General features: G+C 36.8%; 1 protein-coding gene across 16 annotated transcripts; it reads right to left on the bottom strand.

The window, feature by feature from the left end:
• Positions 1-1,692: 1,692 nt before the first annotated feature.
• LOC115629186 (troponin T, skeletal muscle) lies at positions 1,693-11,207 on the bottom strand. Of its 16 annotated transcripts, none has more exons than XM_030525587.1 (10): positions 11,110-11,207; positions 8,359-8,406; positions 7,002-7,043; positions 5,269-5,292; positions 4,117-4,489; positions 3,361-3,579; positions 3,204-3,296; positions 3,046-3,126; positions 2,865-2,943; positions 1,693-2,165 (listed from the first exon to the last, which is right to left on the bottom strand). In XM_030525587.1, the coding sequence occupies exons 2-10, from the start codon at positions 8,379-8,381 to the stop codon at positions 1,909-1,911; spliced, it is 1,191 nt and encodes a 396-aa protein (XP_030381447.1). In that variant the 5' UTR covers positions 8,382-8,406; positions 11,110-11,207; the 3' UTR covers positions 1,693-1,908. The 16 variants fall into 16 exon arrangements, with proteins under 16 accessions (XP_030381447.1, XP_030381446.1, XP_030381432.1 ...); XM_030525586.1 differs by lacking the exon at positions 2,865-2,943 and adding an exon at positions 2,399-2,477 and having other exon boundaries at positions 4,120-4,489; positions 11,110-11,206; XM_030525572.1 differs by lacking the exon at positions 2,865-2,943 and adding an exon at positions 2,399-2,477 and having other exon boundaries at positions 11,110-11,204.
• Between the last annotated feature and the right edge of the window lie 6,014 nt (positions 11,208-17,221).

Here is a 17,221-nt window from a genome sequence, read left to right as displayed (position 1 = left end):
TGAACACCTGGATCTCAGAGACTATAAGAGATAGAGACACCAAATTTTGCACGAAGATGCGTTATGTGTGTATTCTATACGAGTTTGTTTTATTTTTTTGATTTTCCCCCCCACTTCCCCCCTATGGGGGTTTTCCCGATTTTCCATTCGTATAATCGCCTATATCTCGGAGACTATAAGACCTAGGAACACCAAATTTTAGTCCCAGATGCCTTATGTGAATACGCAGAAAATGTATATTTTGGAATTCCCCTCCCTCCCCCCTCTACCCCGCAAATCGTAACTCCCGTAATTCTTGGAATTTCGAACTAAAATTTTGGAAATACCCCCAGTTAGTTATTATGTGTCCGTATGCCAAATTTCATTATGATAGACCGATTTAACAAGAAGTTATAGCCATAAATAAATTTGCTGATGCAGCGCTGCTGCAGCGCTGCTCAAGCGCTGCCCGCGGCTGTTGTTGATGTTGCTGTTTGGTTGACTGCGAAAATGCTTACACAGACACGAATTGATGCGCATAGGCATACATACACTCACACAGACGCAATTGCTATGTAAATGTGCAATTATACACCCTTTACGTGAGTTCGAATACCGAGAGAGGTAAAATCGATCAAATTTTTTTTTTTATTTTCTTAATTTTTTTTATTTTCTATAATTATTGTAAACATATGTACAGAGTATTTCAAAGTCGGGACACCCGACTTTAGCTTTTTTACTTGTTTTATTTAAGTTAAATATATTATACAATAATATACTTAAGGGGTAAGAAATTTTAAGAAAATATTGTTATACCACCTACAATATTAGAGGGGAAGAAGGCCTCGGCCATAATTTGTTTGCAATACCAACCTTTCGTACTTGTAGTTGTGACCTGACAGTAGTCAGGCAAATCAATTATAAAGTAGTATTCGCATCGAGCAAATTTATCAAAGGGGAATGCTGTAGGAAGCTCCTACTTCAGATAAGTAATGGAGTTTCTATAAATTCGTTAGTTGTCGATTTCTAATGTTATTGAACAGAAATTTTACTGTGACATTGCTGATGGTAAACGGCAGTGAAGACAGAGTCTCTGCAAGTTGACGTTATAATCAACATTTTAATTTCTAGATGAGTTTGTTTTGGTGTTGTTGATATTTTCTCCTGTTTCATAAGAAAAAGTGTGTTTGCTTGTTCGCTCATATTTTGAATAAGATCATAATATGTAACTACAAGTATTTATTCCATTCTTTTAATTTTGTTTAAAGGTAATTTTTACGACAACATTTAACTATTTATTCTTCTTCCTCTTCTCCCTCTTAATACTGTTGCTCTTCGTCTTCATATTCCTCAGCCTCCACATCCTCCTCCTCAACGACCTCGTCCTCAACTTCCTCGCCTTCAGGTCACTCGCCAAACCATTGTTGTTTGCAGTTTGGCTGTAGAAAGTATAGAATTAAGGCCATTAACTACTTGTAGTGTTAATTGACATCTATCCTGCAAAAATCATAAGAACATGGAGAACAAAGAAAACAAGCACAGCAAAGCCCGACAACAGACTTTTTTTTGTTACTTTGCTGATGATAAACGGCAGTGAAGACATAGTCTCTGCAAATTTTGATGGGCAATCTACATCGTTTCTCAGTCACGCGAGACAGCAGCAAAAAAAAACTGTAAATATGATGGCGTTATAAGCAACACTTTAATTTCTAGTTGATTTTGTTTTGGTGTTGTTGATATTTTATTTGGAAGAACTATATATTTTGTTTAATAAAAAAGTGTGTTTCTTCTTGTTTGCTTTTTCATTCATATTTTGAATAAGCTCATAATAACTATTTAGTTCATTCTTTTAATTTTATTAAAATTTTTGGCTTTGATTTTCTTGATTAATTTTGTTTAAATGTAATTTTTACGAAAAAATTTATTTATTTATTCTTCTTCCTCCTCTTCTTCCTCTTCCTCCTCCTCTTCTTCCTCTTCCTCTTCCTCTTCTTCCTCCTCTTCTTCTTCCTCCTCCTCTTCATCTTCCTCAGCCTCCTCATCCTCCTCCTCAACGACCTCCTCCTCAACTTCGTCTTCGTCCTCGACGATGTCCTCATCGGCCTTGGCATCTTCCTCGCCTTCAGGTGTTTCGGGCTCACCGGCCTTCTTGCCTGGTCGCTCGCCGAACCATTTTGGCAGTTTGGCTGTGGAAAGTACAGAATTAAAGCCATTAACAAGTGTCGATCGGCATGTGTCCGGCAAAAATCACAAGAATGCAGAGAACATAGAGAACAAAGAAAACATAGAAAGCATAGCACGACAATAGACAAAATGGTTTCTGTTTCTCTTTGTTTCTCCTTCGAATGTTGTCACTTGGTGTCTTCTGCCAAGCGGTTTGTAGTTTGCGGTTGTGGCACTTATACTCGTATTTACATACATTTTTGGCGGCCGGTGTATTGTTCCTTCTTCTCGTTCCAGATCTTCTCGTTCACATCCTTGCTGATCTCATCCCAGCCCTGTATTCATATGTATGTATGTGTGTGCAAGCATATGTGTGGGTGTGTGTGTCGATATTTATAAAACATAGCACATAGTACAAACATAGAAAGAGAAAACAAAAATACAAGGTGACATTTAGTGTAAGTGTGGAACCCAGTTTTATCCTAAATGCGCGTCTACTCGTATCCAAACGCCGACATTATCTCCCGCATATATATTTATGTAGAAATGTATATAGAAACATAAGAAATTGTGGACAAAATGACGTAATGAGCCAGGCCACCTTTTTTGGTGCCTTTGTACGATTCAAAAACATTGAACATAGCACAGAAGACACACATACATAGAAGACATATTTAACACAAGTACTAAGGAAAGATAGAGGTTTGCGCTTTGGCGCTTACATTTTGTGCGTTGCATAAATCTTTCCTGTCTTTCTTGCCATGTCTTTTCTAAGGTTTCCGCATACACCGTATTATAACCCTACGGCGAAATATAGCAAACAGAACGACCCAACTTATAGCATAAGCTATACAATAACAATCCAAAAGAATTGCCTCGACAATCTGACATCTGAATACTTACACCTTCGAAGAGTTTCTTCTTGTCATCGTATGAGCGTGTATCGACACGTCGCTCATATTTGGAGGCGACTTGAATTTTGGGCTATAAGTAAAAATGACAATAAAAACGCGATTGTTGATTATTATTGTGTGCTTGTGCCTAGTGATCGAATGACTTACCGGGTATTTGCCAGTCAAAGCTTCTGGGTCGAGACCCTTCTTCAAGGCTTTGTGCCTGAGCTGTTGCTTCTGTCTTTCCTTCAACTCTTTCAACTGTAAAAGTCGATGTTTAGATAATGGGTACGGGTTTTGGACTGAAAGCCACAAAGTTACTCACATCGTAGTCCTGACGCTTCTGCCTTTCTTCCAAGTCATACTTCTCAGTTTCCAATTTGACAATCAGCTCCCACAATTCCTGGGCCTTCTCGCGCAATTTACCTTCATTGAAGCCTTCGATGGCGAGTGGCTTAATGCGGAACGACAACGAGATCTTCTTCTCCTCCTCCAATTGTTCCTTAGTCTTGTTACGTTCCATGGCAGCAGACGAGAGTCCCAACTATATGCACGTAAAATTTCGTTTTATGTTCAAAGTAGAGACACATTTCGTTGTGTTTTACAGTCATTACAGTCGTTTCAACGTTACGCGTAATTTATCATTAACACGATTGTATTATGTTTTAATAGCACGATTGGTACAGTTTACAGTGAGAGACAAAAGTTGTCACACACGAAGAGACGAACGGATGGAAGACGTAAGGAAGATTCGAATACGTGATTGGTTTGAGAAATTTGAAGTGCAATTACGTGAAGATGACAAAAAAAAAACAACAAAAAGAAATAGAAACGGAGAATTGTTGTTTCAGTAGAGTGTAGTTGTGTTGTTGTTGTTGTAGTTGAAGCAGAATATAACATGTAGTTTGCATGAGGCGAACAACCAATAAAAATAAGAAATGATAAGTTCAAATGAAAAAAATCGACGAATGGAAGGCAATGAACGAAACAAAAAAAAACAAAGAGGTAGAGGTAGAAAAAAGACGAGATGGTTTTTGGATGCGTATCAGTTGGCTGCATTTATGGGATCTCATATAATTACCACGCCTGCCTCCTTCTTGGCAATGGTGAAGTTGGGTCCCTTCTTGTCCTTGTCCTTCATGGCTTGCAGCATGGCCTGGCGCTTCTTCTCGGCTTCCTCGAGACGCATGCGCTTCTCTTCGATTTCACGCTGCTTCTTCTCTTCGGCCTCACGCACTCGGCGCTCTTCCTCCTCCTTTTTGCGCTGAGCCATTTTCTGCTCCTCCTCAGCACGGGAAATCTTGCGCTTAGCCTGCTTCTCCTTGAGTTTCTTCAACTCATCCTCCTCCTTGGCTCTCTGTTTGCGCCATTCGCTGATGTATTCTTTCAGCTGCTCATCAAGATCGGAGCGCTTCTGATCCTGACGCTTGATGAACTCTGGATCGCCCTCACCTCTGCACACGCCAACCGCAGCGAGCACGAGTGGGAATTTGAATGCAAAGAATGCAACGATTAGTAAGGACCACTCAATACATATTCTGTCTCTCAGTTTACTAGTACATAAATAAGTACATACTAGTATGTACATACATATGTATGTAATACAAATTAAGTAGCGCTACAGCCTATTTCTAACAATACATTATACATACATACATACAAAAATAAGTACAGAAGTAATTCTAAAATTAATTACATGGTAGATATTTCGTGTGTTTTAATTTGCATAAGTACTATAGTATAGGTACGCGGATTACTGCAGCTGCTGCTTTTGGCTAGTTAAGAATTTTACAATTAGTGGCCAGCTGTTGGTGCAAGAGCGTTAACGATATCTGTGCTAGGTCCAGATCTGCAGAGCCTTGCAAATCCACTTAATATCGACTGTTTTGTTTTATTCATTTGCGTTGTTGTTGTTGTTGTTTTATGTGCGTTATGTTTTAGACTACTCTCTAGTTAAAAATTAAAGGCAAAAACACAAAAACTTTTTGCGGGCATTGGCATTCTTATTGTCGTTTAGCGCACTGTGGTAAGTTGTGGTGAGTTGTGGTGAGTTGAGCCAAGGCATCATACGTATGGATATGTGTTGAGTAGTGCGTTCTACAATGGTGAGCTTGGGTGAGTACGAGCTTCAAAGCTACGCTCAGAGGTTAATGGGCTCTCTTATAACATAACACTAAGGGTTTAGTAAGTTAATTTTTTTAATTTGTACACAATTCGTATGGCATAGACTTACTCGGCTGGTGTCTGAGGTGGTTTTCTATACGTGAGGCATTGAGGTGGCAACAAACATGGAGGTGGTGTTGTGGTTTTTTTTTTTTTTTGGTTTTGTGTTTCAAAAATTCGATGAACGATACGCAAAAACACATGTTGGGTTATCATTTTTTTTCATTTATATATAATAAATATATATAACAAAAAAGTTTTTTTTTTGTACAAACAAAAATTGTATACCAAAAAAATTTTGGAAAGAGAGAGAAAAATATTTCTGTTTAAAAAAATTTTGTAAAATGTAACAAAACAAAAATATCAAAAACAATAATAATAAAGTAAGTACGTATTTGTTGTTGTTTCTGTAGTTTGTTCTATGTATTATTTCTGTTGCATGTTTTTGTAAAAACTAAAACTAAATTCCAAGCAACGAGTTGTAAAAGCTCTTTTTACAAATGTCTTGTAACTGTTTTTAAGACCGATCTGTTAAATGTTGGTCAACTGAGCAATCAACAAGAAAAATAACGACTTTATACAAAATGATTGAAGGGTTGCTAAACGATTGATTTTGTTGTTGTTGTTGTTTTCATGGAAATGGTATCGGAGCTTGAGTTTGGCAAAATTTTGAAAAGGTAGATTTTGTTGGAAATAAATGTTTTATTTAAACACAAGGATCATTTAGGTTGCCGAAGGGAGCCCTATAAAATAATCTGTTCAACTTCATTTGACTTGATTTGATTTGATTTGGTCCAGCCTTCCATAAAATTTCCATAACTAATCACTCAAATCGATCTAATCACAGCAAGGAGTTTCACATTCTGTAAATGCGAATTAGCATTGACCTCTTCCTTCTAAAACTATACATATGGTGGTTTGTCACTTTATTCATTTTCTGTTAAGGCTTAAAAGTTCTTGGGACAAATAGGAGAATCGATTGTATTTAATTAATCAATTTATTCACGCAATTACTTACTTCCTGCAATAAGAAAGAAAAACAGAGAAATAAAAGAGAGAGAGAGGGAAAGAGAGAAAAGAAACATGATTTACAACTTTTTATATCTTAGATTGCAATATTGACGAACAAAAAGCCAGGCTAGCTACAGGCGAAATTTTCGTTTTTTAAGATTTCGAATATTGCTTTTAATTGCTTTACTTTTGGGCTACGTTATTGCTTTGTTTTTTGGGAGGCGGGAATGGGGGTAAAATAGTTGCTTTCTTCATTATTGCTTTTTGATTTTTGCTTTTTGTTTTTAGGAGGGAGGGGGTGTTCTAGAAAGTAGACGGCAACACATATGGTACATATACAGCTTTATATACACTTGCCAATTGCTTGCTGTGGAATTATACTTGGAGGGATTTTTGGCAGGAAATACATGTACATATGACTTAAGAATGCTATGGATCTTGATTGCTTGGGTAATGTTTCGTTTTTTGTTGACATTTGTCTATTGTCAATTGTGTGATTGTGATTGGTGTTAATAAATTTTTGTATAATTTTTTGAGAAATTATATTTACATAGAAGGAACGATGTGTGTGAACAAAATAAGGAAAATAAAAAAATGAGAATGATGACAGACAAACACACAAAAACATATAAAAACATATGCGTGGGACTGCACATTGACATTTGCATCATAAAAATGAAAGAAATATAAAACCAAAACCAAAATGAAAATCAAAATAACAATGAAAACGAATTTGAATAAAAACAACAAAAACCAATACTGGTCTGCGCATTGGCCACAAAAACTACTTACGTCTCCTCTCTGGTTTCCTCGACAACCTCCTCCTCCTCAGAGCTGCTAGTATGTGCGTAATTAACAAATGTGTGGTTTGTGATTTGGACAAGTGCACAAAAACAGTTTGCAAGTGCATGTGCGTGTGTAGTTTAATAAATCGTTGTTGTTGTTGTTGTTGTTGTTGATGTAGTAGTCATAGGTTGTAGTTTTTAGGAAAAACAGAACGACAACATTAGCAAATTGGTTGATTAAGACAAGATCACATATGGGGTTCAATTCATTTCGTTGTCCGATGTGAGCGATGTGGGCGATGTGGGCGGGGCACAGGTCAGGTCAGGTCAATAAGATCAGGTAAAGTGGAACAGGATCACAGTTATGGGCCATTTGAGTGTTACATATGGTTGTAGTCGTGGCATTTACAATATGTACGCACATAGAAGTAGAAGGGTAAAAAAAGAATAGAGATCAAACACATGCTGCTGAAAAACCACAGTTGCACACACACATACACGCATACTCGTACATAAATACTGTCCAGACTCTAGACGAAGTGTGTGTGTGTGTGTGTGTGAGTGTGTTTGTTTCTGTTCTAATGATAGAAATATGGTGGTAGTCATAGTTATAGTGATAGTTTTCGCACCTTTAGAACTTACTGCCAGCCCCTAAGATAGTAACTAATTAAGATTAAATCTGTATCATGCTAAAGTCGAGGCTATCCGACCTTTCAATGCCATGTACCCAGGTCTCGCAATATCAATTTAAAAAGGGAATCTAAAAGCAAAATGATATTCTATGATTGTAGTATGTATAGGAATCTGAATATCTAGTAACTGGAACTCAACTCAAAGATACTGCATTATTCATCAACTATCCTTTAAGCCGTTAACTCTCTACCGCTCTTATGTGCCTACCCAGATGGTATGATTTTGATTTTTTTTTTTCGGGAATACAGACACAGGGGATAAAGCTACGAATGAACGGAAGGACTCTTTGGGTACAGGCACTGAAGACTCTTTTATTTTCTACCAAAGGTGTGCACACACTGGTAACGCCCACAAGTATGCAATTGAAAAAAAAGTTGTTCTCACATTTAAATCGACACATCAAAAAAATGAATATTGTGGGCAGTTATGGTGGTCTAATTACTTCGTTTTTTCTTCTTCTTTTTTAAATAGTGCATTAGCAAGATGATATTAATTTATAACTATTGAACTGGAAGAAGATTTATAGACAAAAGTAATTCGTTTAAATATTTACATTTAATTTACAATTTGAGCTTGTGTTAGTTGCTTATTATTTGTATTTTAATTAATTAAAGTCTTTTCCCATTTATTTTCATTGGCGCTGCTGTTGCTGGGCTGAGAAAATAACTTACGTGTACTCCTCATCGTCGGACATGGTAACGGTTTAGGGTTGAAAAATCCTGAAAGAGGTCGAAAAGGAAATAATCGTATATAATACTTGTATTTATTGTATTTATTCAGTGTTAATGCTACTATATCTTCTAGCCAATGCAATGCACATGTATTCGCATGTACCATCTAAAATCCGCCAATCTAGAACCTACATACTCGTACATACATGTTTTGCATACATATTTGCCACAAGCAACCGAAATAGCACGCATGGCTTTTGTTGTTGTTTGTGTTCTTATTCTTATTCTAGTTCTTGTTTTTTCGACGCTGCCGTTGCCTTGATGTTACGCTAAAATTAGATCAATTCACACACACACAGGCATCCCTATGTATGCACATGCATATTCGTTTGTACATATGTGTGTGTTTATGTATCCACACATACATACGTACATGCGCCCAAGGAGAGGAAGGCTCTGTCATAAATGAGAAAGATATACATAAATACATATGTATGTCTGTATGTATACACACCGCATAACTTTAAATAGACATCGGCCGAAAACAATTTTGTATAAAAGCAAATATTTCCGCACCATAACTTTTTTGCTTTCAGATTTACATTTTTTTTTTTTTTGCTCTTCAACTATTTAATTTGCCTTCTTATTTGTCTGCCTTTCCTTCGCTCCGCTCTCTCTCTTACTCTCTCCGGCTCTGATCACGCTCTTTCTCACTCCTCCCTCTCTGGCGTGAGTGTGCATGTGTGTGTCTGTGTGAGCCTTCTCTACTCTATGTACATACATACATACATTTTCTTAATTTTTCTGCTGACTTTTTTTTGAAATGCGTTTGGCGTTTGATAAAAATAGACACTCGTATTGAATTTCTCAAAGCGCTCCGAAGCTTTTTCCCCTCTTAGCAACTGCTAAACTTTTTTGTTTTTCTACCTTGGAACTAAATGGGAGAAGAAAAACCAGAGGAAAAGGCGAAAATATTACAAATATGTGTGTTCTTAAGCAAAATACTCCAATATCCATAGAATTCTACGAAGCTCATCTACATACATATAAAATGCATTCTGCAGCTATTTTAGTTGCGCGGAAAGTAGGTCAGCATGTGGTTTCATATTGTTGCAATATTAAATACGTGTATATATATATATTTATATATTGTGTGGTATATATTTATATATGTACAGGCTATAATGCACAACAAACTGCCCGATCTAGACCAAGAAAAGGGATATCGATAAGTGCTACTCCACCGACACCTACAATATAACATACTTATGTATGTATGTATTCCCTCCCATAGAGTTCGAACATGTAAACAAGAAAACAGACAATGTCAATGCACAATAGCTAGAGGTATACAAATATATATAGATATATATATACAATATATATGCATGTATACATTCGTGCATATGTATGTAGATTTGAGACCCCAAAAACTACTATCAACACAAAGGATAAGAAAACTCAACATAACGATAATAATTCCCACCAGCCCAGACTTCTTTCCTTTCCATATTTCGCCCACAACATCTTAACAATTACTCGTAAACTAAAAAACTTCAAAGCTTGTCTTGCCCTTCAAATTACTTTGCTAGTTCCACAGGCACCTTTTCCTCTACTTTATTTGCCAACCGAAGCTCGCCAGCACTAAGTATAAATATGAATACATACTTATGTATATACATAGGTCTGTGTAAACTGAATAAATATATTTGCTAATGTACAAAGAGTATGTATGTATGTATGTAAATGTATGTAAAGCTCAGCGCTCATGAAACTAGAGCAGATTATGCCAGAAGCCGAAAAAGTTCCCTCACTGTCATTTTTGTTTGTTTGTGGGAATCTAAAATTAGATAATTCCAGCAAAGTCTCAGATGCCTATATTGTAGCTTTTGAATCTATACGTATATTTATAAAGTAAATTATCTGCGTGGGTGTGTGTCTGTGTGTGTGTGTGTGTGTGTCTGTGTGTGTGTGTATGTGTGTGTGTATGTGCGCATGCGAACAGATCACGAGCCCAAATTCGAGAAGAGCCCGCACACCTTTCAACGTATTGGCCATTCTGCCAAGGTAATGCACACACACACACACACACTCATGCACACACACACGCACACACAGACACGCAGACCAATACAAAGACACTCCTTGGTAGTGCGAGCTGCTTATTTTTAAAATTTCAGCAAAGAATATTCCTTTAGTGTAGATTTCTTTTTATTTTGTTGTGGTTTTTTATATCGAGATCATATAACGCCTGACTCTTTATGGCGATCTTAGCGGATTTTCCTTTCTTTATTAGTTATTGTCGTTACTGTTGTAGTTGTTGTTTTTTTTTCTTTTGGTTTTTGTTGTTGTTTGAAAAAAAATCCCAAAAAAATGGTTTTAGTTCCAATTGGAAACCTCATTGCACTTTGTAATCGTTAATTGTTTGAAAAGATACATATAATATACATACTAGTATATGTTTAAATGAGAAACCACTTGAAAAAAAAACTAAAAAAATCATTTAAAGATTCACAGGATTATATAATAGGATTTTGTTTGAATGTTGCAGCACATTTATTAGTTGCTGTTGTTGTTTTTTATGCTCTGTACTCTGTACTTTTTTGTTTTATCTTGTTTCTTTTCGTTTTTATTCAAAGTCCAAAGAGCCACGAGGCACAGGATATCCGTTTATTAACAACAAAAAAAATCATTTTACTAGCAGTTTTTCCACTTTGAGGCTTTTTGGCATTGGGTTGTCGGCCAACTTACTTAGGGAAAAAGAAACAAATTGAAATCTCAACTAAAGTCCGAGCAGCTGACGTCGTAGGAGCGAATGCTGCGGTTCGACTAAACAGACTGACGATCAAAAGCGTTGGTACACGTTATGTTAAAGAATTTTACGGAAAATGAAAAGCATTTTCCACACCAATACCAATGCAGTCGCTCCCCCTGTATGTGTGCGCGTATAATATGTATGTAAATATATATGTGGATATATATTTGTGGCGATAAACGAACAGGCGTGTAAAAAGAGCGCTATGTATTAGAAATCGCTGCGATGGATGGGCAACAACAAGTGGCAGGCGGTGGACAGTGGGCGTTGGTGTGGGAGTGGGAGTGGCAGTGGTGGGGGAGGGGGTCGGGGTTGTGATGCCGATGGGGGTGGGGGTGGGGGGGAAAGCAAAGGAAATGTACAACGACGACGATGTTGTTGTTGAATGTGGCGACTACGCAATCAAGCAAAAAAATTGTTGGCAACCATGGCACAAAAGCGCACACCTATGGCCACTCACAAGTGTGTGTGTGTGTGTGTGTGTGTGTGTATGTATACTTGTATAGTATGTGATGATTTGTGAGTGCGAGTGGCGAGAGGAGCCCTGCAACAACAACAGCAACAACAACAACAACAACCACAAAACATAAGCTTTAGGTAGGGCATTCTTAAACAGAGCATGCCAAATTCATGACAACACAGAAGATATTGAGAAAAAGGGGCAATACTATACAATGCAAGGCTCATTTCATCAACTGAAACATACACTTTTTGTATAAACTAGCACTCACACACACACTCACACACAAGCTCACACACACACTCACGCACATCAACCCACGCACACACATTTCCAAAATGAAATTTTTCAATTGGCTGGTACATTATACAAATTATATATAGCGAACACTATATAGACACACACATTATGTGTTGGTGTACGTTGTTTTTGGAATCAAATATCGCTGAACATAAATTTCATAGCCATTAAATTTTATTTTTTTTAGCCTTCCATATAGACGAAGTATACGTATTTCCTTTATGCTTGCATATGGGGATGGTTCAAGCACACACATCTCGAGCTATGAAGGTACATACATACTTGTATATACGATTACTGGTACAATACTATAAGTATACTACCCACCTATGTATCCATTTGACTATTCCAATTACCTTGGTTGAGTACAATTATTTAAGTTTCAACAAATAAAAGAGGCAAACATAAGTGTAAGTGATTCTGAAATAACACTCGTCTCTTAAATGCATTCCAATTCATCAGGAAGCATCCATCCTATTCCGCTATTCCGATATCGCAACTGTATCTTCTGATTGAAATCTTTGGACACACACTTTGAGCGCTCGATTAAATCCCTCTTTTGTTCAGCCAATATTGATGAATAAATACAGAGTTATTTAATAATCTAAAGAAATATCAAAGAAAGTCTCCAGAAATGGACAAATTGAATTTAGCTTCAAAAATATTGAATTACTTATCTTAATTATTCACAACAAAGTGTAAATCTTTTATAATAAGTATGTCATATTCAGTTGGATGTAAAACTATAATATGCACCCACTTCAACAACAAATAGGTCAATTTTCTATATTTCACATTTACATTTATACATTGTTCGATTTCAATTTAAAGATTTTGTCATGCTGATCAAGAATATCTATAACTTGTGGGGTCTGCCACGCCTCTTTCCGCCTTTTACATGTTTTCACCTTGGCGCACAAACCTAAAATACTCTTGTACTATACCCTACAGGTATAAAGTATAAAAAAAAATGGTTTTCTAATAGAAATGTGTATCAAAACATGTAAAGTTCATATAATAATATGCATGTATGAAATACTATATATAAACTTTTAAAACAATTAATACAGTTAATTTTATTATTTAAAACCAAAAGTAACCTTTGGCGTGTTAATTCATTCATTCAATATCCATACTTTGGACTCACTACGTAATATTTATAATTGAAATTTATTAATTATTAATTATATTAGAGGATTACCAAAAATGGATTTGTGTAAATTAAATTGGATTATACTCGATAGTCAAAAGACAGGCCGTATGACTTATACTTGGCTGCTATCCGATTCATAAATTCATTTCTTCTGGGCATATGTCCTTTGGCAAGAGTCTGCACAATAAGCTTTAAGGTTTAAGCGATTAGGGTTTGGCAAGACGGTTAGGTGTATAGACGGAACTGCTCGAGGTTGGATTACTTTCTATATGTCAACTTGTATTGTAAAGGTGCCACAACTGATTCAATGCTTGAAGCGCTGAAGCCTAGCAAACCTCTCAACACGTCACAACCATCATGACAGAACGCATGATTAAACAAATCCAATGCCACCATATAGTTTAATAATTGTCCTCCTTACTTGTAGGACAGATCTTAAGTAAAAAAGCCTTTCAAACCACAACAAATTTAGCAGACTTCAATCGATTTATACCCTATATGAACTACAAAACAAATAAGGTGTAGCTATTAACATGGTAGCAGGCTTTTGGCTTTACCTTTTATTTATGTTGTGTAAGTTTGTAACATCCAGAAGGAAGAATGGTGGACCACGCGTTATATTTATGTGTAATAGGCACGACTCCAAATCCCGAATCCAAAATCCGTAATCGCGATTACTCCCCCAAAGTTATCGTTGAAACATTACGCCGAGGCTTTTCTTTTTGTGCAAAACAAAGTATATCAGATAATTATCATAGCATTTAACTGCTACACTAATGGTCCGATTCTGTAAGAGTTTTTTGAGGAAAAAAAATCGATTTATTTATTTATAAGCCTTTTCCTAGCTATTAGATAACTTTATTATTTTTTCTCATGTTCAAATATATACAACTACGTGTAGTGCTACTTTTATTTTGTTTGTGCTTACAGTCTCACAGTTTCCGAAGATTTCAATTCCATAATATAAAGAGCGGGTCAAGTAGGGCTTAGCAATAAGGTTTTACTGGAAGGGTATGTCGCGACAGGGAGAGAGAGAGAGATGCCTTGGTGCACTATAGAGTCTTCCAACTGCCTCATTTTTGTTTAAGCTTGTAAAAATATTCAAAGTGTTCTCATACCAGATGGCGTTGCATTACTTGTGGGTCACGCAGGGTGACCATGGGTGAAATAATATTTGATTGATTTCGTTTAAAGTATAGATTTATTTGAATTAGAATTAGCCTAGTAGGGGGTGCGTTAGTAAGATTAGTTTGTTTACGTCAAGCTGACTTAAAGGCTTTTATTGCTTACTCTCCTGTTGCTCATATACTTGTAGGAATTGTTTTGGCTGGTTTGCTAACAATAAGATATCGGGGATTATGTGGTTCTTATACCTGAAACTTATCACAAGGACTCCGTATTATCGTGTAGATGTGATAGGAATGAGTTCTGTCGAATATGAGACATGCACTTGGGGCACTCTTAAGAACTATAGTATACTTGTACCTGAGCAGATTGGCTGAATTAAGGCTTGTTAATTAACGTCGACTACATACAAGTATGTAACTGTGAAATAAAATGAACAGCAAGAATCACGATCGCGCTCTCGGCCATTATCTATAGCTAATCATATGGGAAAAACATTCATTTTCTATTTTTTACGTATTTCGGGTCGCTGCGGTCTTTTGCCTTGCTACTGGTGGCCTGCTGGCTTTCTGGCGTTGGGTAAAATTATCTACTTATTTTTTAAATATAGGCACGCATACACATAGACATATCGAGACACAAGCGTACGCAGAGATCTGTATACTTCAGAGGCATATGTTTGAGATATATAAATACAAATGTAAGCACTCACACATACGTACATGTGCGAATGGGGGCCGCATGTTTTGGCCTAGGTATTACGCATAGGAATTGCAGCCAGCCCGAGACATCGGCCACATTACCACCTGCTGCTCCCCAAAGCGTAAAATAAATAAATGAGAATTAAAGAGTAGAATAAAAATAAAACACAGAGTAGAAGACGAGTTATGCTCGAAAAATATGAACCAAGCCAGCATGTTGATATCTCGATTATAGCCGGACTATACTCGTCTACAAGTATACACCCCAATTTATATCTAGATTTTGTTACATAATAATAGCACCCCATTTATCGAGAAAGCTCTTCACCTTTTGCTTCGAATTATTATGCCCTGTACCCAAAGGCTGGAAGGCTATATTAGTTTAGCGTAATTGTGTGTAACACACCGACGGAGGCGTGGCAGACCCCACAAAGTATATATTCCTGATAAGTATGGCATGGCAAGTATGGTATCCAGGCTCCCCCAAGTCCGAGGCAAATCAAATTTTGTAGTCACGTCAAAAGGCGAATTTCCATACCTCCTTCAACAATTTGAAATTTTCAACTCAAATTTGGCAATTACACATGGACAGTGTCCATGTTATATAATATATAATTTATTATAGAACTATACGAAAGAAATTATTTCGGTTTGTATTAAAAATAAACAAACTGGGAAGTGTTTTTCGTCCCATACCCTGTGACTTAAATCACAATTTGTATCCATGTGTATGCGCTGCAAACTATAGCCCCAATTTGTCCGAGGATTCAAATCTCTTAAAAGGAAGCATTCTTTACCTATAGTCATCATTCGCGACCCTATTAGATATGACAACTATGTACATTCTCAAGATCTTTAAGAGAGGTCGTACTTAGCTTTTTTCAAAGGAAGCGGCAAAATATTAAAATTTTGCTTAAATAATGCAGGAAAAATCTTTCAAAAATCCAACTCAGGTTCATTTTAGGGCAAAGGAGTGCGCCCTAATAATGAAGGATTTAGGGAAGGGCAACCCCCCGAATACTCAGTACATCGAACGAAAGTTCTACAGAAAGTGTGCGTCTAAGAGGGGTGTAGATATACTATACTTTTTGTGTAGGCAATTTTCTGTTGGTGCCATCATGACATCTCTCTGAAAGATACATCCCTTTCCGAGACGGACATGTCTAGATCGACCTCCCATACTTCGCACAGTAATAATAATATACTATATGTATCAGTTTTGCCTTTCGGGTACAGGGCTAATAAAATAAAATAGAAATGGAAGTAAGCATCTTGAAAACATCAATTTATCGCAAACCAAGCGCCAGAGTGCCGAGTGAAGGGCGCCAAACGAGCCAAAACCTTGTTTCGAGACCTCAAAAGTGAATAAAAAAAAGAATGGTACACCACATTTTAGGCGTACATACACCCCGTATATATTCATACTATATATCATTCACTACTCAAGCCACAGTTTTCCAAATATCATGTTGAATGGGAATGTTGTTAAAGTTGTCAAATGCACCATAAGTATGAAATTGAAACAATAAACTGAATGTCTTATCTTAGAAAGTGCCGAGTACAGTAGGGTATAAAGTTCGTGGTCAATGACCATGGCAAAGAAAGGTAATACTTTCTTTGGGACAATGGGCAAAGTACATATAGGTGTATGGTTATGTCCACTTCGTCTTAGCTCGTAAGTTTTCTATACACTGTACCTGAAAAGTAGAAGCTACATTAGGAGAGAACGCTGCAGTCGGACAAGGCCGACACTGAATACCCTGTACCCAGCCAAACTTCTCAGTGGCTTTAGACATGTCTATCTGTCTGTTCGCCTGGATATCAGAGACCACAAGAGCTAGAGGCATCACATTTTTCACACACCAAATAAATAAGCGTGTTCGAATAAACAGTTGCAAGTCCTTCTTGCCGATGTTTAGGCGTAATAAATCATCATCGTGGGTGAAACATGGATTAATGGTGAACTCTAGAAACAGAATCCCAATCAAAACTGTGAATTCCGGAGATCCGGCTCCAAAAGAACACAAAACTGTTATTTCGGACGAGAAAGTTATGTGTGTCTTGGGATTGTCGTGTCTTGGGATTGTCGTGGAATTCTATATACACCTAATTGTTTCTTTTTTTTTTTTTTTTTTGAATTGCATTTATATTTCTTTAGAGATAAAGAACCAATCACCTATTTTTGCATATGATCAATGTATTTTTGTACACGGTTGCTTCTGGAACCAATCTAAAGAATTAGGTATACCGGGTGTTATGGAGAAAGGATGCTACTACGCATCACTTTTGGATCAGGTAATGACAGAAAG

The sequence above is a fragment of the Scaptodrosophila lebanonensis genome, unplaced genomic scaffold, assembly GCF_003285725.1.
Source record: "Scaptodrosophila lebanonensis strain 11010-0011.00,11010-0021.00 unplaced genomic scaffold, SlebRS2 tig00000136-arrow-arrow-pilon, whole genome shotgun sequence".
NCBI classification, from domain to species: domain Eukaryota; kingdom Metazoa; phylum Arthropoda; class Insecta; order Diptera; family Drosophilidae; genus Scaptodrosophila; species Scaptodrosophila lebanonensis.
This window is presented reverse-complemented; position numbering and strand designations above follow the sequence as displayed.